The sequence below is a fragment of the Plecotus auritus genome, assembly GCF_963455305.1.
Source record: "Plecotus auritus genome assembly, chromosome: 13".
Taxonomy (NCBI): domain Eukaryota; kingdom Metazoa; phylum Chordata; class Mammalia; order Chiroptera; family Vespertilionidae; genus Plecotus; species Plecotus auritus.
In genome coordinates this window covers 3,904,787-3,931,936 of record NC_137779.1, presented here as the reverse complement: position 1 = coordinate 3,931,936, position 27,150 = coordinate 3,904,787, and the positions used below count along the sequence as shown (strand labels likewise).

Below are 27,150 nucleotides of genomic sequence, written 5' to 3'. Positions count from 1 at the left end.
TTTGCCCACATTACTCCCTGCCTGGTGGGACACACACACACACACAACCAAGTAGCACAAGATGCGTAAACAGAGATAGGATCAAAAACAGGAAGTGAGACGGATTATGAAGAAGAAATGCCGCTAAGGACAAGTTGAAAGTGAAAGTAAATCGATGAGTTTAAAAGTAAACAGACCTCCTGGCTGAGCAATGTTGGGAGTTCTAATTCAGTGGAAGTGGTTTCCATTCACAGGATGAGGCAATGTCTGTGTGGGGTTAGGACTCTAGAGTTGTCATGGTTACAGATCCGCCATGCAAAGCCTGCCTTATTTTTTAGGTCAATAACAACGGCGTCGTCTCCTTCAATGTGCTGGTGAGCCAGTTCACACCCGAGTCCTTCCCCTTGACGGACGGGAGGGCCTTCATCGCCCCATTTTGGGCAGATGTGCACAATGGGATCCGCGGCGAGATCTACTACAGAGAGACCATGGACCCGGCCATCTTGAGAAGAGCCACCAAGGACATCAGGAAGTACTTCAAGGACATGGCAGCCTTCTCGGCCACGTGGGTCTTCATTGTGACCTGGGAGGAAGTCACGTTTTATGGAGGGAGCAGCACCACCCCTGTAATAACCCACATTTTCTGTTTCCCTGTATCCCCACCACCTGCTTCTTGTCCGTCTTCGCCTCCCTGAAGCAGTCGGGTTGTCAGAGCCAAGGAGCGTCCCTTGCCTCGAGTTCAGTTGATGAGTCATGCCCCCCACTTTCCAGGCAACAGGGGGCGATGGGCCAACTTCGCCGGTCCAGGCAGCGCGGTATTTCTGAGGCTGTGCACCCCCTGCCGCTGAGCGTGGCACATGCGGAAAGGCGCCCGCCGGCTCCTTGCAGGAGAGGGACTCAGGCAGAGACCAGATCCCGCCGCACGGTCAGGGCCCCTGAGGAGCCCAAGGTCCCTCTGTTCTTGCCTGAGGCCCTGCCTCGCTTCATCAGCTAATTTCCTTTGTGTGTGTGTGTGTGTCCTCTTCCCCTGGTAGGACAAGGAAATGGGTGCTGGTTTGGGGCCAAATGACCTGACTCATTTTATTATGTTATCATCTTTCTTTTACTGCGACCAGGGTTGGCATTCAGATTTGATGCTAATTGGGCAATTAAAGCATTTCCTGAGTGAAGTTTTAACATCTGCTCTGAGGATGTTAAACAAAAGTCCGGTCAGAAAGATGGCACTGGCACTAGAGCAGAGACGCCAGCTCCCTCCAGGAGCAGCAGGTGCGCCTCCCTCAAGGCCGCGGCTTCAGGCTGCCGGGCTGGGAGAGCTTTGGAGTAGCAGATGCGCCTTCATCTGTGTGGCTTCAGCAGCAGACGCCCTCAGACACCGGCCCTCTGCTCTCTGAGGGCTGTTTCCAGCCCATCTGCTTTCCCGTTTCCTTGGCAATGAGCCAGCTGTTTGGGCGGAACAGAAACGATTGAGCTGGAGACAGAGGTGGGCACGTGCTGGGCTGGCGACCCGGGGCCGCCCCGAGGTGAGCACCTGGGCCTGGGCCCCTTCCACCGCCGGGGGTTCTGGGCGCAGCAAGGCGCCGAGCAGCGGGCGCAGAGGCTGGAAATACCTCGGAAGGAGCAGGCGATTCGCGCTGCTGCACCGGGAGCAGGGATGCGGCCGCCGCCTCGGGCGTGGCTGCCCGGAGCCTCGTGCTCACAGCGCTCGGGCGTGAGACACGTGAGCACGGGCCTTGGAGTCCGTGGGGGGCGGGGGGGGGGGAAGGGAGAATGCCCACCAAATGCTGGCCGCCATATTTTCAAAAAGCTCCCATTGGCAATAAAAATGGCAAGATAATTTAGGTGTTTTCTGGCTTGAACTTTGAAGTAAATTTCTGGACTTTGTGAGAACTCCTTCAGCGAGGATGAATGAGGTAACATCTGACTGTTTTGAGCTCCTTGGAGAAAAAGACAGCACAACCCCCATGGAGCTGTTGCCGTGTCTGTCTGTCCCTGTCCTGAAATTGGCCTCCTCTTCCATCTGCCCTTCAGCCCAGGCCCCCTTCCTCAGAGGAACCGTCCATCGCAGGCCCTCGCCCTGACCTGGGTGGCCTGGAAGAGGCAGAGGGTCTCCGGGGCGCAATAGGAAGGGAAGAGCAGCGAGGAGCAGGAGGCAGGGCCTCGGGGACACGCTTGGTTTAGGAGGGAGAGCTGATGCTCATGGAAGGCTTGCTCTGAGCTTGGCTCTGTGCGAGGCCGATTCTGCATTCATTCAGCCTCACAGGATGCTCCACTGAAGGCGAGAGCAGGCCCAGAGAGGCTAGATAACCTGCCAACGTGGATGAAGAGAGAGCGGACCTCAGAGGAGGGAGAGCAGGTGCAAACTGAAGTCTCCAAACACTGAGTCCTGAGCCGTTTTCTCGGCTGCCTCCTCAGGGTCATTAGAAGTCGTCTGGAGTATAAGAGGGTTTTTAAGAATTGAAAACCTGGTTTTACAAAAACAGGTCTGGAGAAGCCTTAAAACTAAAGTGGAGCAGGTGTGCACGTAGAGGCGAGTGAGCGCGAGCCGCGAGGTGCCGAGGGCAGGGCCTCCGGAGTGGTGTGGGGTGGCTGGCCGGTTGCGTGACTTCTGGGATCAGACATGGGCTGCGCTTGAGACCTGCTTGGACCACAGATCTGTCCAACTTGGTTTCAGGTGGAGGAATCCACTTCCTGAAGGAGAAGCCTGGTCTGGGGCATGTAGCTCAGTCCTTGTGTGACCTTGTGACCTTGACTTTGTGCCCATGCCTTGAATCTGACCCTGCTGTGACCTTAGGCAATCTTTAGCTGACTGCTTACTCATCTTTGCCCCACTTTCTTTTTCGGTTGAGCAGAGCCAAAGAATGGAGGCATATACCGGCGACTCCATCATAAACGCCATCAACTGTGTCAGCCACAGCGCTCGAGGGGAAAGTCCTCACCGACAAAAAGGGCTTTTCTTTACTCTCCCCTCGCCTCCCCACGGGGACCCTCGGGAGGGCCGTGTGGGGCTTCCAGGATCCTCTGCGCAGTCTGATTACACGGGATAAGGACGTGGGTCCTGCTCTGCATCTGACAGAATGCCAGCAGGATGGTATCGGGCAGCGGGGATGCTGGGTCTGAATGGAAACGGTCAAAGCAGCCTCTCCTTTAATTCTGTGTTAATTTCCTGAAATGTGTGTCGGGTGGGGTTAGCAAAGGGAAGCAGTAAAGGCAGCATTCGCTACAGCCTGTCTCCACATGCAGTTTGCAAGGCTCACGGGAATGCATATAACATCTCCGTCCTGAAAAGCTTGGCGTGAAGACAGTCTGCACTGACAGCATGGTGCTAAGAGGCCGGCTGGCGCTCTGGCCCGAATCCTGCCTTCTGTTGCCGGGCCACTGAGAGGTTTCCAGGAATTCATTTCCCTTAACTCTCGGTTTTTAAGCTATGAGATGGGCATCGCCCCACATTGCCCATCTTAGTGCTGATCTGAGTTGCAGATGAGTGTTGAGAACTTTGCAGATATAAAGTGATGCATGAATGCTCAATGAGGGGAGCAGTTTCCCCCACAAAGTGCTCCATGAAAATCACTTTCCTCTGCCCTGTCCGAAGGTGAGGGGGCGCCCCGCTCCCCAGTGCTCTCTGGGAAGTGAGCGAGACATGCTCTACCAACTCTGTCATCGCCTCTCTGCCCCCCACCTGCCCCCCTTCCCCCCCCCCCCGGCTGCCCCCCCGCCCCGCCCCGGCGCTCAGCCCCTTCCCTGCCTACGCTTCCTGTAGCTTATTCTCCTGCCGCCATCTGTGGGCGCTTGCACACCAGCACAGCTGAGTGAGCTCTGCGTTTCTGTCTGAGGCGAGTCGGAGCCTGAGGGGCGGCCCCCACCGGCCTCTAGGTGGTTCTCAGGCCTCTTTCTTCCAGGTGCACTGCCCACACGCCCTGCTTTTCCCACGGAGGACACATTCAGAGAGGGCGCAGAGCGCGAGCGCCGGCAGCACCCTGAGCTGCTGGGGCAGGGTGGAGCGGAGGCAGGAGCTGCCGTGGGCAGTGGGAGTCACAGCCCATCCATTCCCCCTGCAGGTGAACACTTTCCAGGCCGTCCTGGTGTCTGATGGCTCCTATACATTCACACTCTTCAATTACTATGAAATCAACTGGACCACGGGGACAGCAAGCGGCGGGGACCCCCTGACGGGTCTCGGGGGAGTGATGGCACAGGTGGGTGGCCCCTGATTGTCTCAGGGAGTGATGGCACAGGTGGGGGGCCCCTGATTGTCTCAGGGAGTGATGGCACAGGTGGGTGGCCCCTGACTGTCTCAGGGGAGGGGGGAGGGCACAGGTGGGGCCCTGACTGTGTCAGGGGGGTGAGGGCACAGGTGGGGCCCTGACTGTGTCAGGGGGGTGAGGGCACAGGTGGGTGGCCCCTGACTGTCTCAGGGGGTGATGGCACAGGTGGGTGGCCCCTGATTGTCTCAGGGAGTGATGGCACAGGTGGGGGGCCCCTGATTGTCTCAGGGGGTGAGGGCACAGGTGGTGGCCCCTGACTGTGTCGGGGGAGGGGGGAAGGCACAGGTGGTGGCCCCTGACTGTCTCAGGGGGTGATGGCACAGGTGGTGGCCCCTGACTGTGTCGGGGGAGGGGGGAGGGCACAGGTGGTGGCCCCTGACTCTGTCGGGGGAGGGGGGAGGGCACAGGTGGTGACCCCTGACTGTGTCGGGGGAGGGGGGAGGGCACAGGTGGGGCCCTGACTCTGTCGGGGGAGGAGGAGGGCACAGGTGGGCCCCTGACTGCACTCTGCCATGCCCGGGTGTCCTGGAGGGGGTCCTGCCCAGAGCTCTTCCCAAGAGGAGGATGCCGATGGCTGTGGAGACTGGGGGGCTAGTCTTGCCCATCTCTGGTACCCTGACCCGGTGCGGCGGGAACGAGGCCGGCCTTTCTCACCTGAGGAGCAGTGTTTGTGCTCAGGCCGCTCCCTTCTGCGCTCCAGGCAGGGTTTAATGGCGGGAACCTCAGCAACTTCTTCAGCCTGCCGGGGTCCCGCACCCCCGACATCGTGAACATCCAGGAGACCACAAACGTCAACGTCCCTGGCCGCTGGGCCTTCAAAGTGGACGGGAAAGAGATTGACCCGGCCAACGGCTGCACCTCCAGAGGTAAGGCTGTTCCTGTCTCTATGGCAACGCAGTTAGATTGACGGGCAGGCGTTTTGGCCCTGAGGGCAGACACTTTCCGCACCATCCTCCTTGGACACCTCTCAGCGGGCTCCTTAGACCCAGAGCGCCTCCTGCGAGCGTCCCCACACCGCGGTTTGGGCTGGTTGCCTGCGGCGTGAGCACGGTTCGCTGTTCGGAAAGCTACAACGTGGACGAGGGTCTTGAGAGACGTCCCAGCCAGAGGGACAGGAGGGAGCCCTGGTTGACATCAGCCTTGTGGGATCCTTCCCCTTTGACAGTCCCTCCACCCGCTCCTGCCTGCCCCCTGCACCGGCCCCGGCGTGGCGGACTGGGGCAGGCCTGGAGCGCCGCCTCCCCACGGAGGACACGGCCCCGGAGCACATGCTGGAAGGGGGGCGCGTGTCCGTCTGCGGGGCAGCTTCTCCTGAGACCGCCCAGCAGCGGCCCACGGGCAGGAGTGTGGGGAGGGGGAGCCGCTGCTGAGCCAGCTGGGGGCGCTCCTCCGGGCCCCTCGCAGTCAGTGGGGACACCGCCCTCGGCGTGCAGAGCGGCCCAGGGCTCCCAGGAGCACCGGCTACGGACTCCTGCTTCGTGTGTGTCTAAGAATCTTCTGGAAACAGGGTTTCTGTCACACTTCTGCTCCGAGGAGTGGAGACGAGAGCAACTAGAACTAGTAAACATCCACCCGCCGCGCGCTCAGCCATCCAGCCACTGCATCTCTCCAGAACGTTCCGAGGGCCCAGGGCGGTGCTGGCTGCTCTGCGAGGCGGAGGTGCCGGAGCCCGCGCCTCCCGCTCCACAGCGGAGAGCTCGGCTGGGGACAGGCTGAAGACGTGTTAGCTCAGACACGGCCGGCGCTGGCCGCAGAGGTGCCGGAGCTTCAGGTCCATGATGCCTTGGGCTGGGATGAAGGTCCAGGTCTCCTGCCCTCCTGGGGACCCGCGTCTCGGCAGCCCCGGGAGACCTCGGGTTGCTCTCCTGGCCCAGCTCCAGGTTGTTTAATACCCAGAAAAGCCCCATCCGCCTGCCTGAAGCCCGCGCTCGGCCCACTCCCGCGGGGGTCAGGCGGGTCAGCCCCGGCGCCCGGACACCTCGGCCTGCGGGCTGCGAAGTCTCCAGGTTGAGACAGCGACAAGTGTGCGAGCGCAGCTGGTTGGGGACCAGAAGGACCGCCCTGGCCCCTCGCGCACGGGGCTCCGGTTGCGCTCCTGCCCTGAGTGTGACTGAGGTCTGGGAAAGACCCACCCAGCGCCCCGTGCCTCTCCCCGCCACGCCTGGCTGGTGGCCACAGCGCCTCGCCCCTCCCTCACTCCTTGCAGAGCCGAGTGGCGCGGTGGTGGCCACAGCCCTGGCTGGTGACGGGACACACAGGCCAGCGGCATGCAAACCACTTCCCCCTCACTCCTCCCCGGGAGTCACGGTGGGGTTCGTATCCAGGACGGCTTCTGTGCCCCGTGCCGAGGCTCTGCATCTCCATGTGCCCTGGGCAGCACCGGTCCGAGAGCCTGGGGGTGGCTGGGTGCGGAGGGAAGTGTGAGTGGAGCTGGCTTATTATATCATCATTTCGCAAAGAAAATGATCTCAGCGACTCCACCTTTTGGCCCAAATGTCCTCTATTCCAAGGCATGCCCCCGCCCCCCGGAAGCCCGACAAGGCGGAGACTGGCAGCTACTCCGCGTGGAGGCTGCTGTTGGGCCGGTGCCCAGGCTGTGGGGTGAAGGGGCCTTTTTCAGCTGATGCATGTGACCTGCTGGGATGGGAGCCAATCTGTTACCCCGTTGGAGGCCTCTGCTCAGCAGGTATCAACATCATCGTCTGCTGAGATGGAGTTGTTCCTGCCGGACGGAGACGGGGAGGGCTGCTGGGCACCATGCCTTCTGCTCGGTTAACCTGTAGTCAGTGTTATAAAAACCTGAGAAATCTTTTCCAACTGCAATTTCAAACTATATTTACTCTTGGTCTATGGCATTATTTGTATTTCTTCATGTTGGTTTTCCATCTTTCCTTCCGACATTCTCAGTTTACAAATGCCCCTGCCTCCGTCAGTGTGTGCCAGCTTTGTGTACTATCACGGTCCCTGGAGGCAGGGAGAGGAAACAGCGCTGTTCCCATCTCACAGGTGGGAAAGCTGAGGCAGGTGGGCTTAAGGCCATAGCCATGGAGGTTGCCCAGTTCTCTTGACTCCGCCCCCAACCAAGGACTCTCACAGCCCTCAGCCCGAAGGTGCTGCTATTTCCATTGAAGGTTGATATTAACAACTGACAAATTTCAAAAATTTGATCGGGGAGATAATTTATTTAGGAAAGTGGTTTTAAAGACTGATTGTCTACCAAATAAATAGTAGTGAATAATTTAAAAATTAGCCCAGCCAGCGTGGCTCAGTGGTTGAGCATCAACCTATGAACCAGGAGGTCACAGTTCGATTCCCAGTCAGGAAACATGCCCGGGTTGCAGGCTCCATCCCCAGTGTGGGGCGTGCAGGAGGCAGCCAGTCAATGATTCTCTCTCATCATTTTAATGTTTCTCTCTCTCTCCCTCTCACTTCTTCTCTGAAGTCAATAAAAATATATTTTTAAAAAATTAACACATCCCTTGAAACCATTCTGCTACTCCACTCAGGCTCCTCCCGACCTAGACCCTGTGGACAAGTTCTGTCCGCGATTCTGCCCGCGACAGAGGCCGAGAGCGCGGGGCAGCATGGGACTCGGCAGGGCCTAGAGTGAGAGAGGACGTTTGTAGTTGTAAGTTAGTGTCTGCAGGATTTATGAGCCTTGGAGGTGCCAACCCAGAGGTCAGCCCTTTCTCGAATCTTCCCAGGAAGCCTGGGATTTGCATGTGTACATCTGACTCCTGGTTCATGCTGTTGACCTTTTCTGGCATATTCTGGCCCCCAGCGGATGGCTGAGGGAATCAGCGAGCAGTGCTGCTGTCCCTGGTGAGCCAGGCTCCTTGGGGAGGGCGGCACACTCCTGTGGACTAAGACAGGGACCCGCCGAGAGCTTCGGCTGCATAGACGGACTCGCGTGGACCCTGGCTTCCCCTCTGAGCTGCTGAGTGATCTTGGAAAAGTGACTCCGTTTCTCTTAAGCCTCGTTCCTCACTGGTCGGGGGAGGGCAGCAACACTTGCCTCCTGAGGTGCTTTGTGGAGTCCAGGGTGTCGCACCGTCCAGCGCCTGGCCCTGGCCTGGCCGAGGGAGAGACCTCCACCAACGCGCTCTCTGTCCTTGTCGCAGGGCAGTTCCTGCGGCGAGGGGAGGTGTTCTGGGAGGACCTCAACTGCACCATCAAGTGCCGCTGCCTGGACTTCAACAATGAGATCTACTGCCAGGAGGCCGCTTGCAGCCCCTACGAGGTGTGCGAGCCCAAAGGCAAGTTCTCCTCCTGCAGCCCCGTGGAGACCGGCACCTGCGTGGTGTTCGGGGAGCCGCACTACCGCACCTTCGACGGCTTCGTCTTCCATTTCCAGGGCTCCTGCGCCTACCTGCTGGCCCGGCACTGCGTGCGGGCGGCCCACCTCCCCTTCTTCAGCGTGGAGGCCAAGAACGAGCGCCGGGCCGGCAAGGCCGTCTCCACGCTGAGGGAGCTCTCCGTGGAGGTGAACGGCTACAAGATCCTCATCCCCAAAGGGAGCTACGGGAGAGTCAAGGTGAGACACCCCCCCTCCCCGGCGCAGGGCGGGCGGGCTCCACCAGAAAGGCTCCCAGGCCTGCAGGTCTGCTGGGGCGGTTGGCACCGCGGATGCACGGCTCTCCCTGCCTCGCGAAGAGCTTGTGCAGTCTTGGCTGAGTTACAGTGTGGGTGGGAGCTGACCTGAGCGCCCTCGTTACCACGGTGTGTGTCTGCTGGGCCTCTTAAGCACGTCATGGTCCTGGTTCCCGTTACACACTGGGGTGCGTGCGCACACACGGTCAAGCTCAGGAGCACCTGGGGAGAGTGTGGCTGCGTTTCTCATGGGCCCGGCTGGAACGGTGGTAGCCACGGCGCCACGCGGTGGAGATGGTGAAAACCAAGGCTCACCCACGCCCCAGTGCGGGCTTTGATTGACAGTTCCCACCTCCCCTTCCCGTCGCTGCTTTCACAGAGAAACCTCCAAACTGACGTTTGTCTTCAGAGGCGCCCTGCGCGGGCGGCCCCCAGGGAGCCTGTGGCCTCGCAGTCAGCGGGGCAGGGAGAGCCCAGCCGCCTCCCAGACAGCAGGGCCCTCACCCTGCCCGGTGCCAGAGGCCGCTCGGCTGGTCCGTCTCGTCAATGCAGTGGCCCTGCGGCCAGCCCGGGTCAGGCAGGTACAGTGACGCAGGAGGCCACAGCAGCTCCTCCGCGTGTGAGCCCAGCTTTCCTGTTTGTTCACGCAGACTCATCACAGCCAGATAGTTATTCAAGTGACAATAACCAAGACCCCAAGGGGCTGATGGCTGAAACCGCGTGCAGTCCTTAATCCCGGACCGGGAGGCCATCAGAGAGGTCGCGAGCAGACCCGATGCCAAGGCTGGGATGTCCTTCTTTATAAAAGTGTTGTCGTTCTAACGGACACAGCATGTTCAAGCAGAGGCGGAGGAGGAGCGAACGCCGCTTCGGGCCGCCCTCCTGGGCCTCCGGAGCCAGCAGGCCCCGTGGCAGGGCGCTCTCACTGTGGCTGGATCCCAACTTGCTTGCTGCTGGGCGAGGCTCCCGGGACGGTTCTGTCTTCCCCGCAAACCCAGGCGTGGTGCGGGAGAGTCCCGGGGAGCTCACACGTGTTGGGGCCCTGTGCGTGGCCTCTAGATGGAGGCTAGCATTTTCCACCTGGAACGAGCCCAGTAGCGCCCCTACGGCTGCATTCCCGGTGAGGGCATAGCATCTGCAGCAAAAGGAGGCTTCGCACTTCATTCCCACTCGCCTTTCTGAAGGAGAGGCTTTCCTGCCACAGTCAGGCTTTTGTGAGAGGGAAAGGGGCCGCTCCCCTCAGACCGGCAGCTCTGCTGGCTGCGCGGCTCTTTCCGATTCCTAATGGTCTGTAGCAACGGGCGGCGTGGATGTGAATGTAAATGTTTTAGACAGAAAAGGTTATGTGACTCCACCTGCAAGCGAACAATGGCTTCCTTTTCCTCTTGTCAACTGGCTTCCAAGTTTCTCTGAATAAATCTGCTCTTGCGGGGCGGCTGCTGGGCGGATGGCAGAGCGCCCACCCGGGTGAAGTGGGGACAGACAGGAAGAGGGGCAGGAAGCAGGGGAGAGTGCCATCCGCCCGCAAGACAGCGGCTCCTTCAGACAGGCTGGCCAGGCCGGGCAGCCCGCGGTCTGTTCCTCCTCTCTCCTCAGAGGGAGGGCCTGCATCTGACTATGGATTTCCCCCTTTGAACCGTTCTCAAGTAGCAACATAAACAAGGTCGGCTTATAGGTGTCGATGGGGACCAAAGGGCGCCAGACAGAGTCCACACAGAATAAACACTACCTTCCCGCTAACCCTCATCGGTTTCCTGTCCCCCCTCCCTGGTGCACCCCCCAGGTGCACCCGAGGGCTCAGGCTCCGGGAGAAGCGGGAGGCCAGTTAGCATCTGGTGGAGAGGAGCTGGGCCTGGTCAGAGCTGCTCAGCACCTGTGCCACGACGGCCACGAGTGGCCTTTTTGAGCTTTATTTTCTCTTCCCGTAAAATGGGTGAAGCTGTTGAGGAGGCAGGACTCTGGGGCTGGAGGGTGGACGTGCTCCTGTGCGTCCTGTGGGGAGGGCAGGAGAGCACAGCTGTGAGCAGCGGGTGAGGGCCTGTCCCCTCCCCGTCCCTAGAGCCCTGGACCTTACTCTCCGCACCTGCAGGCGGGAGATGGTTGGGCCTTCAGAGGCTGTCATGAGGACGAACCAGAAGGCCCACACGTGCGATTTCTCGTACAAAGCTTGGCACGCCGTGGGTGCTCAGTAGTTGCTCATTCCCACGTTGCCGTCGCCACCAGAGTCTCTTTCCATTCTAAGCCCTAGGCTTGGACTTCTGGCTCCTAATCATGTCTCCACCCACATGCCGGGAGACACCCCCAAAGAGGGAAATGGCTAGAATACTGGGAGAAGACTGGAGGCACAGAGGGGAAATTCACCAACCCACTGGCTAGCCGAGAGTGAGGGCTCTGGGATATGTAGATGGAGGAATGACCTACGATCCATGATCCGGGCGGGGCGGGGTTCTCTGGGCGTGCCCCTCCCAGCACTGTGAGCTGCAGACTCAGGCACTTGTGTGAGAGAACGGTACACCAGCACTGACGCCAGGAAAACGCTGTCAGCTGCGATCCCAGCGCCTGTGGTGGGCCTGGGACGGAGTCGGCCTCCGTGGGGCAAGACCCAACGCAGAGAGGCTGGGGCTGTTGCAGGGCCCAGACTACCCCGTGGAGCTGCTCCGAGGCAGCCCCTGACCTCTGTCAGCAGCCGCCTCCGTGAGGGAAGACGTTTAGTAAGGGACATGCAGTGATCCTTCCCTAGTCGTGTCTTCATGGGGTTTTGGACTGAGGGTGATGCTGGCCTGGTAAAGAGAGCCTGAAGCCTTCCCGCCTCATGGATTTTTGGGGTACCTTGAGGATGACAAGTGCTAGTTCTTTAAATGTTGGGTAAAAGTCACTTCCTCTTGTTTGCTGGGATTTTTTAAAAAATTACTACTTCAATTTAATTAGTTAATATCAGTCTACTCAGGTTTCCTGGTTCTTCCTGATCTAGTTTTGGAAGACTGTATTTTTCTAGGAATTTGTTCATTTTGCCCAATTTACTGGTGATTGGTTGATTATAGAATTTTCTTACTGTTCTTTGTATTTCTGTGATGTCAGTTGGGACTTCGCCTCTTCATTTCTGCTTTTATTTATTTGGGTGCTCTCTGTTTCCTGATGAGTCTGGCTGAAGGTTCATCAAGTTTATCTTTTCAAAGAACCAGCTCTGGTGTCATTCATCTTTTGTATTGTTTTTTTCATGTCTATATTATTTATTTCTGCTCTGATCGTTAGTATTTCCTTCCTTCTACTTACTGTGGGGTGTTTTAGTTCTTTTAGATGTAGGGTTAAATGGCTTATGCAAGATTTTTCTTGCTTCTTGAGATAGACCTGAAATGCTATGAACTTTCCTCTCAGAACTGCTTTCACTGTGTCCCATAGATTTTGAGTTGTTTTGTGTTCATTTTCATTTGTTTGCTGGTCATTTTGTATTTCTTCTTTGTTTTCACTGGCAACCCATTCAGCACGCTATGTAGCTTCCATGTTTGAATGTTTTTGAGGTGTGTGTTTTTATTGTAGCTGATTTCTAGTTTCATGCCGTTGTGATCTGAGAAGATGCTTCATATGATTCCAATCTTCCTGAATTTGGTAAGACTTATATTGTGTCCCAACATGAGGTCTGTCTTTGACGACGTTCCATGTGCCCTTGAGAAGAATGTATATTCTGTTGCTGTGGTATAAAATGTTCGGGAAAGATGAATTAAATCCATCTGATCCACTATGTCCTTTAAAGTTGCTGTTTCCTTGTTGATTTTTTTGTCTCAAAGACTTACCAGTGATGTCAGCAATGTGTTAAAGTCCTCCACTGTGGCTGTTGCTGTCAATCTCTCCCTTTAAGTCCTCCAAGATATATATATATATATATATATATATATATATATATATATATATATATATATATATATTTAGGTGCTCCTATATAGGGTGCATATGTGTTTACCAAAGTTACATCCTCTTGTTGGATCCATCCCTTTAGTGTTATGTAGTGTGACCTTCTTTGTCTTTTGCTATGGCCTTTGTTTTGAAGTCTTTTTTCTCAGATATACTAGTTAAGTATTGCTACCCCTGCTTTTATTTCATTTCCATATGCATGGAAATTTTTCCCATCCCTTCACTTTCATCCTGTGTGAGTCTTTTGTTATGAAGTGAGTCTCCTGTAGATAGCATATTTTGTTATCCACACTGCTATCCTATGTCTTTTGATTGCATCATTAATCCATTTACATTTTAGGTTATTATCAATGAGGACTTATTTATTGTCATTTTTTCTTTATACTTATGTTCCTCTCTAAATGTATTTCTTCTTCTTCTTCAAGCAGTGCCTTTAACTTTTCTCACAATGCTAGTTTGGTAGTAATGTACTCCTTTAGCCTTTTTCTTTTGGGGGGTCTGGGAAGCTCTTTATGTCTTCTTCAGCTTTTAATGATAGCCTTGCTGCATAGAGTAGTCTTGGATTCAAGTCCTTGCTTTTCATTACTTTGAGTACTTCATACCAATCTCTTCTGTCCTGAAGTGTCTCTGTTGAGAAATCATCTGACTGTCTTATGGGAGCTCCCTTGTAGGTAACTGACTGTTTCTCTCCTGCTGCCTTTATGATTGTTTCTTTAATCTTTGCCATTTCAATTATGATGTGTCTTGGTGTGTGTCTCTTTGGGTTCATCTCTTTTGGTTATCTGAACCTCTTGAACTGGTGTGACTTTTTCCTTCACCAGGTTAGGGAAGTTTTCTGCCATTATTTCTTTTAACAGGTTCTCTACCCCTTACTCCAGTTTTTCTCCTTCTGATACTCCTATGATGTGAATGTTATTATATTTCATGTTGTCCCAAAGTTCTTTTAACCTATCCTCATTCTTTTTAAATATTTTTTCTTTTGCTGCTCTGATTGGGTGTTTTCTGCTCCCTTGTGTTCCAAATCACTGATTCAATCCTCTGCTTCATCCAACCTATTCTTTATTCTTTCTAGTGTATTCTTTATTTCAAATATTGTATTCTTCATTTCTGACTGGTTGTTTTCCATGATTGCTATGTCCTTTTTCATGCTGTTGAAATTCTCACTAAGTTCTTTGAACATCCTTATAACCATTTTTTAAATCTGTGTCTGGCAAATTGCTTGCCTCTATTTCATTTAGCTTTTTTTTTTTTTTTCTATTTTTTGAGATTTATCCTGCCTTTCCTTTTGGACATGTTTTTTTGTCTCCCTGTTTTGGATGCCTCTGAGTGTGTTTTATTACTATGTACGAGGTAGATCTGCTATCTCTCCCTCTCTTGATAGTGTGGCCTTATGTAGTAGATGTCTTAAGGGGCCCAATGGTGCAGACCCCTCGATCATCTAGTGCCCTCTAGACATGCCCCTTGTATGAGTTATGTGAGCCCTCACATTGTTACTGAGTCTTGATTTCTATTGGCCTGTTCGCATGTGGGGTAAACGCGGGCTTGTTGACTGTGAGGATTGACCCCAGCCACAGCCACAGCGAAGGAGCTGTTGAGCAGGTGCTCACTACAGGAGGCGGAATTCTCCTCTGCAGGGTCTGATGCCTGTCGAGATCTCCCTTTGGATATCCCACTTATGAAACGAATTGGATTCTATGTTGATGTTGTCTGAGGCTGGCCACTGGCCTTTGGGAGGGACTTTGGTGGTCATGTCAGTCACTGCCTGTGTCTAGTCCTGGGAAACCTGTTTGGAGCTACAAAGCTATTTACACTTTGTGGCTGCCTCTGCTGGGCCTTGGTGTGTGTGGGCATGACCAAACTGCACATCAAGGTTGTTTCCACCAGCACTGAGTACGTGGGCAGATCAGCAAAAGTGCCAAGACACCCCGAGATCTGCCTACACCTGCCTTGCTTGCCAGCTACCTGTTTGGCTCGGTCACTGAAAGAGCTTCTGGTGGAATTCGAGGTGCCCGGTGCAGGTTCTCAGTGAGTCACCAGACGGGGTGAGTGGTATTCACCAAACTGATACAGGCTCAAGCTCAGTGCAGGTGCTGGGTCTGAGGCCACTCAGCCAAAGTCCCAGGGGTCACCCAGTCCAGCTGCTGCCTGCCATATGCCCACAGACCTTTGTGCTGGGGCAGGAAGTCATCAGGGTGATGCCAACAGAGTTAATCAGGCCCAAACAGACTGAGATTTAGCCATGTGAAGGGAGGCTCTGCATCAGTCACATGAGGAAAAGAAATATGATGGCCTCTATCCTGGAGTTACTTAGCTCGGTCTGTCCCAGATTCCCCCAGGAGTCCTAGGCTGGTAGGGCAGTGCCACCAGGAGGCATGAGGGTGGGGCTAGTGGATCTTTCCAGAGGTGAGGTGCAGATGAGGCTTCAGGAAAGGTGGGGGGTGGCCCCTGCCCCACAACCACACAACTCATTCTGTCTTGGATTTGTACAGACCCCCTGGGCAACCCATGCTCAGCAGGGTGTGGTGACCAGGAGTTGGGAGGGTGGGGCTAGCAGATCTCCCATGAAGGGCAGGTGCCAGTCAGTTTCACGGGAAAGTGAAGAGAAAGTCCAACACCCCAAAGCCACACTACTCACTCACTGACACCCCTTGAGTCTGTCCTGATCTCTACACCTTGGCCTAGGCCAGTGGTCAGCAAACTCATTAGTCAACAGAGCCAAATATCAACAGTACAACAATTGAAATTTCTTTTAAGAGCCAAATTTTTTAAACTTAAACTTCTTCTAATGCCACTTCTTCAAAATAGACTCGCCCAGGCCATGGTATTTTGTGGAAGAGCCATACTCAAGGGGCCAAAGAGCCGCATGTGGCTCCCGAGCTGCGGTTTGCTGACCACTGGCCTAGGCAACTGACTCCTCAGCAAGGCACACGCTCTGTAGGGTGGGGCAAGAGGGAGTTCAGGGGGTGGGGCTATTACATCCCCAGGCTGATGCTGCAAGGAGGAGAGTGCTCCACCCAAGAAAGTTGGTGTCTGTGGTGTGGGAGAGGGACTCAGCACTGGGATCCTGGTGGCCGTCGCTTCAGCTCTCTCCCCAGAGCCACAACCTGCAGACTTTCTTCACAAGACTCTAGTCTGCTTCTCCCTGAGCCCAAGGTGAGTGGCTGCAAATGAGATTTTGTGCACTGGCCCTTTAAAAGGGTGCCTGTGTCTCTAGCAGACTCCCCTCTCTCCCTGGCAGACAGGCACCTGCTGATTTTCTCAGCCAGATGTTGTGTGGGTGCCTCACCCCGGCTCTGGGGCTCTGGGCTGGGAGCCTGGCACGGGGTTGTGACCCACGCTCCTCAGGGGGAACGTTTGCACCTGAGATGCCCCTCAGAATCTCAGCCACTGCCCGTGGGTGCGGGGCCAGCTCTTTATGTGTTGCCACCTTCCCTACTGTCTCGATGTGGCTTCTTCTGTAAATCCTGGTTCTGAGACTTCTGTTCAGCTGGTCTTCAGCTGGGTGTTTATGATGATTGCTCTATACTTCCACTGTAGTTCCAGTTTGGCCCTGGAGGAGGTGAGTGTAGCTGCCACCTACTCTGCTGCCATCTTTGATCTCTGGACAACTTATTCCTGGAGTATATTTTTCTTGTCTGTTTCCCCCCTTAAGCAGAGAGACAGAGAATTGCACATGAGAGTGCCATGGTAACTCTTGGGAGCGATCTTGCATAGTCTGTTGTCTCACTTCCTAGACAATTCAGAAGACCCTTGTCCTTGTCTGCCAGAAATCAGCGTGGGAAGCGTACGTGCACTTACAGTCAGTTCCACCACGGACTCGCCATTCAACCTCAGCCCACGAATGTGACATCTGCAGGTTCTAGGCATGTTAAGTGTGAAAGAGGAGACAATTCACTCTCCTGTTGGAGGCTTATCAAGCCACCTGCTCAAGTGAGCCAGACTTTTGGGCCTCACTCTCGGTTCTCCCCCCATTTCTCACTCCCCACTATAAAAACCCACCAGCTGCTGCTGAGTGCACCCCATGAGTCTGTCCCTCCTTCTCCCTGTAACCAGGCAGGTTAGGGCCTCGTCCTCCATCACCCCTGGGTCCCAGCAGCAGCAGTTGCCCATCAGGTTGATCTGCTTCTAATTTTGACATCGTTGTGTCCTTCGTGCTGGCCAGCATGGACTTTCTAAAATGCAAGTCTGACTATGTCATTTCCTTTTTCTAAACCTTTGTGGGCTCTCCTTAAAGAAGAGAAATCCACGTTTTTTGGGTTTCATTTCTGTGGGATTTTGTTGGTTTTAAAACACAGTTTTAAAGGCACTCCAAGGCCTGTTTCCAACACAGAAGCCAGAGCCATTTTCTAAACATGGAAGTCAGATCATGTTGATCTTTTGCTCTCAGCACCCTCTTGACTTCATCTTGCTCAGTCAAAGCCAAGGTCTTCACAGTAGCTGAATGGCTCTGCCTGTTCTGGCTGCTCTTACCTCTCTGGCATTATCTGCCATTGCCTTGCTCTCTCCATTACTGTCACACTGGCCCCTGAGGCCCTGGAAGGCCCAGCACGTCCCCCCGCAGGGCCTGGCTGTCCACTCTTCATGAGCCACTTTCACCCCAGATGACAGCATGGTTTGCTTCCTCATCTCAGATGTCCCTTTCCCAGCGAAGTCTTCCCTGACGACCCCATTTGAAATTAGAAACCCTCTTTCCTACTACTCTTGACCCACGTTCCCTGCTTTATTTCCTGCAGAACATTTTTCTGCCATACTTACATACTTTTCCTATTTATTTTGTTTGCCGTTGGTCTCTTCAACTGAAATATAAGCTCCACGATGCAGGGATTTCCACTTGTTGATAACCCCCGGCTCTTAGGACAGGGCTTAGTACCCAGAAAAGGCCGAGTCGGTATGTGCTGAGTGGGCCACGCCCCCATCTCCAGCTTCATTTCTGTCCACCTCTTCTCTCTGCAGCCCAGTAACACCCCATGTCCGTCCCACCTGCCTTTATTCTTTTGTCCCAGAATTCCCTGCTCCCACCCTTCCTTTGGCCACTTCTGTTTATCTTTAAAGACCCAGGTTAGACTTGTTTCCAACTGGAAAGCTTTCTATGACTTCCCAGGCTGGATTACGTGTTCATGTACTGTTCTCCCAGTGTGCCACCTATTAACACTCACTTCAAACCGGTTATTATAAATACCGTCCCTGGCCCTCTTCCCCCGCGGACTGAGCACTCGGGAGAGGCAGGGGCAATCCTCTTTTTATTCCTTATTTCTCAACACCTAACACAGTGCTCACATTTGTTGTGGTTGAATAACCCTGATACCAGGAAGTGACAGGACGAAACACTTGGAAAATAACACCGGGACAGTCTCGACGCTCAAGGGGGGCCGTTTCCAGCACACCGTCGGCGGGGGGAGGCTGGAGTGCTGAGTGCACTAGGGTAGAAGGGAAAAGAGTGACTTCAGCTGGATTTAAGATTGGATTTAGAGGAACCAAGAGGGAAAATGAGGCAACTAGTCTTTCAAGAAGAGCCTGAAGCTGGCTAGCCCTGGAGCCAGCAGGAAGGGGGACAACCACCCGGACCCGAAGAGTCCAGAGCGGCACTAGCGATGCGCGTCTGTCGCAGCTTCGGGACGCCCAGTGCTCGCTGGCCACGCCAGCAGGCCTCGAGGGTTCCAGGCCCGCGCCTTCCCAGGAGGCCAGCCGGAGCCCAGGCAGTGGGGCACCGTGCTCCCTGTGGCGCTGAGTCACCTGCCTTCCCTTCCTGACAGGGCTGGAGCCATTGCCCGGCCCGGCTCACCCGCCTTCTGCTGTCATTGTTGTTGGCAGGTGAATGATCTGGTGACCTCTCTGCCCGTCACCTTAGACCTGGGGGCCGTGAGAATCTACCAGAGCGGCATGTCCACTGCCGTGGACACAGACTTCGGGCTCTTGGTGACGTTCGACGGCCAGCACTACGCCTCCATCTCCATCCCGGGCTCCTACACCAACTCCACGTGCGGGCTCTGCGGGAACTACAACAAGAACCCGCTGGACGACTTCCTGCGCCCGGACGGCAGGCCGGCCATGTCCGTGCTGGATCTGGGAGAGAGCTGGCGGGTCTACCATGCCGAGTGGCTGTGCGACTCAGGCTGCGTGGACAACTGCACGCAGTGCGACGCGGCCACCGAGGCCCTGTACTTCGGCCCCGACTACTGCGGCTTCCTCAACAAGACAGACGGGCCCCTGTGGGAGTGCGGCACCGTGGTGGACCCCACGGCCTTTGTGCACAGTTGCGTGTATGACCTGTGCAGCGTGAGGGACAACGGGACTCTCCTCTGCCAAGCCATCCAGGCCTATGCCCTCGTGTGCCAAGCCCTCGGCATTCCGATCGGAGACTGGCGCCTCCAGACTGGCTGTGGTAAGCCGACGTCCCATCCCACTAGGAGGGCAGGGCGCGGGGTGCTGGGAAACCTCCGTTAGGAGAGATTGTCCGACAGTGGGGGAGAGGTTGACATATCACAAATTATAAAGGATGAACTGGCCCTGGCCGGTTTGGCTCAGTGGATAGAGCATCGGCCTGCAGAGCGAAGGGTCTCGGGTTTGATTCCGGTCAAGGGCACGTACCTTAGTTGCAGGCTCCTCCCCAGCCCGGGCCCTGGTCAAGGCACGTGCAAGAGGAACCAATCGATGTGTTTCTCTCACATCGATGTTTCTGTCTGTCTTTCCCTCTCTCTTCCACTCTCCCTAAAATTCAATGGAAAAACATCCTCAGGTGGGGATTAACAACAACAACAAAAAGGAATGAACTATGAACGGATCTTTACGTGTACCCCACCTGATATTTTAGCCAGAAACTACTGATGCGCATAAATGTCCGGGAACATGAAAGGTGAGGCAGGAATGCTTGGCGGAGGAAGGCCCTGCAGCAGGGGGGCCGCCTCAGAGGCCAGCACGAGGGGTTTCAGAGGTGCAGGTGGCTGTTGAGTAAAGGCAGACATTGGCCGTGTGATCAAAACCAGCCTTTGCCACAGTGACGCACTCCCCAGAGGACCAACAGCCTTTGTCCCTGGCTCACGCTTCCCCATGTCCAGCCCCTTTAGTTTCATGTCAGCTGACCTGCTGCTGCTGGTGGCGGAAGTGGTGCAAGGGGGAAGCAGGGCAGACCAGGGAAAAGCCCTTTTTCTGAAATGCCTGTGGTGAGCCGAGCCCCAGCAGTGCGGGAAGCCGTTTTCTCTGAATTATCCTTTTGGATTAAGCATTTTGTAGCATTTAGTTATCTCGTTATTTTTTCTTCTGGCCCACTCAAACCCCTCCTTTTCCTAGTTATGCAAACTTTTAGAACAAGCAAACAGAGACAAGCGACTTGGAATTTTGTTTGTTTCCTGGCCCTTGGTTTTCTCCGTATGAGTAAACAAAATTATAATCCATGCGTTTGGGAGTGCTACAGAGGTGAGAAGATCTAAAAATTTAAGTTCCAAGACTAGAGTGAGATTTTTATTCCACCAGTATGGGTTGAATTCACATAAATCACCATGTATCAGATTCATTTCTTTGTGTACTGGTCACACTACTAAGACAGAGTGTATTTCTTTTCCTAGCAACTGACCAGTCTATTATGTCTGGAGCATCCAAATTCTGATTAAACTTAAATTGAATTTGGCTTTTCTTTGATCCTTTTATAGTCCAAGGGCATCCAAACTGCCAACTAAACTGCCTATAATGACTATTTGTCCAGTGGTACTACTTTCCACTGCTCGCTCTCTCTCTCCCTTTTGCTCTCTCTCCCTCCCTCTTTCCTTCCTCTCCCTCCCTCTAACGTCAGCAGGGGATGAATCATATTTAATTAAGAGAGCTACACTGAGTGGCCAGATTATTATGATCTCTGAATGCATAATAATCTGGCCACTCAGTATATAAATATATTAAGAGGCCCGGTGCATGAATTCGTGCATGGATGGCGTCCGGCCAGCCTGGCCAGGGGGAGGGGACATGGGCGGTTGGCTGGTCTGTCTGCTGGTTGAACTCCTGGTCGAGGGGACAATTTGCATATTAGCCTTTTATTATATAGGATATACACTGAGTGGCCAGATTATTATGCGTTCAGAGATCATAATAATCTGGCCACTCAGTGTAGTTTATCAGGCCCTTGAGCCCCTGCCTGTTGGAATCAACCCAATCCAAACATTTACATAGACTCTGATGTCCTTAAAGTAAGAACGGACCATTTCCATGGCCAGAGGGGCCATCAGACGGCACCTGGTTCTAGTTCCAGCCCAGACACAAATCTGTTCAGATCGCCAGGCTCTTCCTTATTCCCCACGTTCCAGAGGGTTCATGTTCGCAATCTTCTTTGGTCTCTGTTAGAAATTTGATGTTTTCAAATTACTTCTCTAACAGTTCCTTTTTTCATTTCTCCTACAATTTGAATGTATGTCCTCCTAAGAATGGGCCATGCCCTTTAAAATCAGAACAACTTATATGCCAATCAGCTGAAGATCTTAAAATAGCTTAATGGTTGTAGGTCACCAAACAACAAATCTATGTTGAATAATCTACATCTGGTTAGGCCGTAACCTGCAGTTTAATTTCAGTCAAGATGGTGGGATGAGAGGAAGTCCACAAGTCCATCCCCAGGCTCCATGGTTACTAGGGAAGCAGCTGACACAGCCTCCTGCTTCTCTCCCACTCGGCCCTCGTTCTGGGAGAGAAGTGGCAGGAGTGCTTTTCCTCCAGGCTCCTGCACATGTGGCTCCTGTGCATGAGGCTCCTGTGCATGCGGCTCCTGTGCGTGCAGCTCCTGTGCTTGCGGCTCCTGTGCATGCATGTGCTCCTGTGTGTGAGGCTCCTGTGTGTGAGGCTCCTGTGCGTGCAGCTCCTGTGCATGCGGCTCCTGTGTGTGCAGCTCCTGTGCATGTGGCTCCTGTGCATGTGGCTCCTGTGCGTGCAGCTCCTGTGCATGTGGCTCCTGTGCGTGCATGTGCTCCTGTGTGTGAGGCTCCTGTGTGTGAGGCTCCTGTGCATGCGGCTCCTGTGCGTGCAGCTCCTGTGCATGCGGCTCCTGTGTGTGCAGCTCCTGTGCATGCGGCTCCTGTGTGTGCAGCTCCTGTGCATGTGGCTCCTGTGCATGTGGCTCCTGTGCGTGCAGCTCCTGTGCATGTGCTCCTGTGCATTCATTTAGCTCCTGTGTGAGGCTCCTGTGCATTCATTTAGCTCCTGTGTGAGGCTCCTGTGCATTCATTTAGCTCCTGTGTGAGGCTCCTGTGAGGCTCCTGCACATGAGGCTCCTGTGCGTGCGGCTCCTGTGCATGCATGTGCTCCTGTGTGTGAGGCTCCTGTGTGTGAGGCTCCTGTGTGTGAGGCTCCTGTGCATGTGGCTCCTGTGCATGTGGCTCCTGTGCATGCATGTGGCTCCTGTGCATGTGGCTCCTGTGCATGCATGTGGCTCCTGCACATGTGGCTCCTGTGCATGTGGCTCCTGTGCATGTGGCTCCTGTGCATGCATGTGGCTCCTGTGCTTTCATTTAGCTCCTATGTGTGCGGCTCCTGTGCGTGCAGCTCCTGTGCATGCATGTGCTCCTGTGTGTGTGGCTCCTGTGTGTGCGGCTCCTGTATGTGAGGCTCCTGTGCATGCATGTGCTCCTGTGCATTCATTTAGCTCCTGTGTGTGAGGCTCCTGTGTGTGAGGCTCCTGTGCATGTGGCTCCTGTGCATGTGGCTCCTGGGATTAGCCCCCGGGTCACTGACCTTGCTGTCCTACTCTCTTCTCTCCCGACACCAGTGTCCACGGTGCAGTGCCCCAGCTTCAGCCACTACTCCGTGTGCACCAGCAGCTGCCCCGACACATGCGCGGACCTCACGGCCTCGCAGAGCTGCGCCTCGCCCTGCACGGAGGGCTGTGAGTGCAACGATGGCTTCGTCCTCAGTGCCAGCCAGTGCGTCCCACTGCACGAGTGTGGCTGCGACTTCGACGACCGCTACTACACGCTGGGGGAGTTCTTCTGGGCCACGGCCAACTGCACGGTGCAGTGCCTGTGCGAGGAGGGCGGCGACGTGTACTGCTTCAACCGAACCTGCCGTGCCGACGAGGTGTGCACCGTGGAGCAGGGCCACCGTGGCTGCTTCCCCCGGCGCGAGACCGTGTGCCTGCTCAGCCAGAACCAGGTGCTGCACACCTTCGACGGCGCCGCCTTCGCCTTCCCCGCCGAGTTCTCCTACACGGTGCTCAGGACCTGCCCCGAGCAGCCCGAGTACCTGGAGATCGACATCAACAAGAAGAAGCCTGACGGAGGGCCCGGCTGGCTGCGAGGCATCCGGATCCTGGTGGCCAACCAGGAGGTCAAGATCGGAGGGTACGGGGCCTCGGAAGTCAAGGTAAGACCCCTGCTGCCCGAGGGTTTCCCGGAGTCACAGGCGGAGCGTGTCCTCTAGGTCTGCCTGTTTGCCTCCGACCAGAAAGTCAGTGACTCCAAAAATGTGAACACTGTCTAACACGGCACCTAATGAGTCCACTGGGTGGGAGACGGGTGAATTAGACAGATGCAGAAGGCCCAGCTCCTCAAAATAGCAAACACTCATAGGGCCTTTCCGATGTGCCAAGCACTATTCTAAGTAGTATCACATTTATTTATTTATTTAAAATGTTTATTTCAGAGAGGGAGGGAGAAGGGGGAGAGAGAAACATCAGTGATGATAGAGAATATTGATCGGCTGCCTCCTGCAGCCCCACACTGGGGATCAAGCCTGCAACCCAGACAGGTGCCCTGACGGGGAATCACACTGTGACCTCCTGGCTCACAGGTGGATGCGCAATCACTGAGTCATGCGGGCGGCAGCAGTATCACATTTAACCCTATCAAGCATATTTTGTTATCTTCATTTTACAGATGAGGAAACGGAGGCACAGAGAGGTTTAGTAACTTCCTCAGGGACACACAGCCACAGGAGTCAAGCCCAGGCAGGCCCTGTCCTGTACTGCCTCTCCTGCCTCTAACAGGAATCTATATGGGTGATGCAAAGGGTGCGCCCCTCGGACCTGGTCTAAAATGCCCAGCATTAGGCATCTATACTTACAGATCATTAGTTCTAGGAATTTTAGGAATATCTAGTGTGGCTCCTTGTTTGCACATAAAGATCCCAACAGACTACCTTAGAAATGGGGCCTCACAGGTACCAAGTGGTCGAGCTGGGAGGACAGGAGGGGTGGGGGAGCGGCTTCCTTCTCCCAGTCTGACATGCATTTCATAACATCACATGGCGTTTCTTTAGGAAACAAAAGTGGCAGCAGCACAGCACAAGGACGTAATAAAACACCCACAGACGAAAAGGCCTGTGCTTCCTCCCTGTGGACACACTGGCAGGGCTCGTTTATTCAAAGGACAGACAGGTGGATGGACACAAGATAATTAGACTCACACTTTGCACAGGCAAAGCGAGGCTTCAAGGGGGAGGAAGGAGCCGGGAGTGGGGAGAAGGGGCTCTGCCTGTGGAAAGGCGCACCTCGCTCCCATTTCCCTGTGGTTTGGGGCCAGCTCAGCGTCTGTCCGTGAGGAAATACACAGCCAATGTGCTGAGTCAGAGGAGCCTAGCCACAAAGGAACAAGGATCCTCTGAGAATCCAGCCTCCTGTCTGCGGGCTCCTGCGGGGCGGCTCCCTGGCAGACACCTCGCGGGCCTGGGTCCCCGCCCGGCCTCTGGCCTCCGCATGCGGCGGCCCTGACCACGGGACCGGCCTTTTCAGGTGAACGGCCAGGAGGTGGAACTACCTTTCTTCCACCTGTCGGGGAAGCTGGAAGTTCACCGGAACCAGAACAGCACGACGGTGGAGTCCAAGGGCGTGGTGAGCGTGCAGTACTGGGCCTCGGGGCTGCTGCAGGTGCGCCTGTCCACCGTCTACTTCAACTGCACCGGCGGCCTGTGCGGCTTCTTCAACGCCAACGCCAGCGACGAGTTCTGCCTCCCCAACGGCAAGTGCACGGACAACCTGGCCGTGTTCCTGGAGAGCTGGACCACCTTCGAGGAGATCTGCAACGGCGAGTGCGGGGACCTGCTCAAGGCCTGCGGCAACGACTCTGAGCTGCTCAAGCTCTACCGCAGCCGCGCGCGCTGCGGCGTCATCAACGACCCGTCCAACAGCTCCTTCCTCGAGTGCCACGGCGTGGTCAACGCCACCGCCTACTACCGCACCTGCCTCTTCCGCCTCTGCCAGAGCGGCGGCAACCAGTCCGAGCTCTGCGACGCCGTGGCCCGCTACGCCAGCGCCTGCAAGAACGCCGACGTGGAGGTGGGGCCCTGGCGCACCTACGACTTCTGCCGTAAGTGGGCGCGGGGCGGCGCGGGGCGGCGCGGGGCGGCGCGGGGCGGCGCGGGGCGGCGCGGGGCGGCGCGGGGCGGCGCGGGGCGGCGCGGGGCGGCGCGGGGCGGCGCGGGGCGGCGCGGGGCGGCGCGGGGCGGCGCGGGGCGGCGCGGGGCGGCGCGGGGCGGCGCGGGGCCTCTCTCTCGGGCTCCTTCCTGCAGGGGGAGCTCCAGGGCCGTCTAATTCCTGAGCACCTTCCCCGTCGGAAACCTAACTGTTCCTCCTTCAGCTTTGTTTCCAATCACATGGCAGCTCTGCACTGTTGTTAATCCACCTGGGGATATTGTCCCATTGGCTTTCAGCGAGTGGAAGAGAGAGGGAAACACTGACGGAGAGAAACACGTTGATTGGTTGCCTCTTGCACGGGCCCCAACCAGGGCCTGGGCCCGGGCCCGGGAGGGGCCTGTATTGGAATCGAACCCGGGACCCTTTGGTCTGCAGACCGGCGCTCTATCCACTGACCCATACTGGCCAGGGCACGATTAGCCACCGTTTGGCTGGCGGTTTTATCCCGCAGAGCGCCCGTCATGTCTGAGGACGACGCTTTGTGATGGTTCGCATGGTGCCTGCTCTCTTGGCAAAGAGGTCCAGTGCGTTGCAATAGCAGGTGGCGTCAGGGCGCTTTCTCGGAGCAGAGACAGCGTGCTCCCTGTGGCGCACTTGACAATGGCTATTAGGAGAACCTCACATTGCTGGTCCCCTGAGTCCCTGACCCCTCCCAGCGGGCAGTGGCAGGAATGGTAGCTGTTAGAACAATGGTGGGAACACCCGACACCAGACCCTCTCGGTTATGTGGGAGCCACTGGGAGGAGTAGGTGGAAAAATAGGAGGCGTGCCTGGGAGGGTGGAGGCCGGCCTGGAGCATCCCCCGCCCCCCCTTTCTCACCAAAAAGCTGGGCCCTGAACCAGAACCAAAGCCACGGTTAAGATCCCATCCTCTACATTTCTTTATTTCTTTCCGTTTTAATCCTTCCTACCTAGGCTTGTTTATTTTTGAATTTTTATTTTGAAATAATCTCAAAGTTACAGAAAAGCTGCGAGAATATGTGTATACCTTACACCAGACCAACCTGGTGTCAGCATGTAGCCCCGGGTGCTTTCATTCTCTGTCTGTCTCCACTTGAGAAGAAGTTGCCTGCAGCATGCCCTTTTGTCCTAAGTAATTTATAGTGTTATTTCCTTACAGTAATGAATCTCATTTACAGGATCGCAGTTAGCAAAGTTAATAACATAATTTAACACCCACATTTCCGCTTTAAACACTGGCCCAGCGATGTGCTTTATGCTTTTTGATTTCTCAGTGCAGACCCAGTCCAGGACCGCATGTCGCCTTTCGTTTTCAGGTCCTTTCGATTCTGTTCATCTGGAGCGACTCCTTGGCTTTATTTGCCTTTCCCGACATTGTCACTTTTAAAGACCACAGCCTCCCCCTTTTAAAAGTGGAACGGCCCCACCTGGGCTTGGTATTTTCTCGTGATTAGGTCCTGCCGTGCTCCCCACGCAGACTCCTGCAGCGCTGTGCGTTTCTCCCAGCATCGCCTCCCACCGGGCACACTGTTCACCTTCTCTCGTGGGTGATAGCAGATCGATACCCTGGTGTTGTCAGATGTCTCTACTCTGTGGTCATTACGTTTTTTCTCTTTCAAATCATGAGCAATCTGTGAAGAGACACTTTAAGACCATGCAAGTATCCTGCATGTCACCACACCCCTCACCTTTCAGTGTATATCAGTCGGTAGCCATGGTTACTAATGGATGGTTTCCAGCTCCATCCCTCTCTCCTTCTCTTTGTCTGCCTTTCATCCATCCATCCACCTATCTACTTGTCTCAGGCATCTATCTCTCTTACCAATGTAGATACACAGATCTCTGATTCTCTTAATAATTCATATCTCATATTGCATCTGTCAGTAACTTTACTGTTAAAACTGTTCCATTCTCGGCCTGTGGGAGTCCCTTCATGTTGCCTCCGATGTCCTTGGGGCATGCCTCATTCATTTCCTTACTTCCTGGCATAAAAAATATCCCACATTCATCTCTTAACCGCCCGAGTCCCAGACTAGAATCTGCCATTAGTCCAAGAAGCCCCGTTCC

General features: G+C 55.1%; 1 protein-coding gene across 1 annotated transcript in view; it reads left to right on the top strand.

Moving 5' to 3' along the window:
- The window catches only part of TECTA (tectorin alpha), a gene marked incomplete at its 5' end in the record, with an annotated part of 115,844 nt that overhangs the window by 4,568 nt on the left and 84,126 nt on the right, over positions 1-27,150 (top strand). The window contains 7 exons of the mRNA XM_080650190.1: positions 318-605; positions 4,035-4,172; positions 4,942-5,107; positions 8,363-8,775; positions 18,552-19,122; positions 22,483-23,075; positions 24,442-25,015. Of these exons, the coding sequence (XP_080506316.1) occupies positions 318-605; positions 4,035-4,172; positions 4,942-5,107; positions 8,363-8,775; positions 18,552-19,122; positions 22,483-23,075; positions 24,442-25,015 (2,743 nt within the window). The remainder of the gene's footprint in view (positions 1-317; positions 606-4,034; positions 4,173-4,941; positions 5,108-8,362; positions 8,776-18,551; positions 19,123-22,482; positions 23,076-24,441; positions 25,016-27,150) is intronic.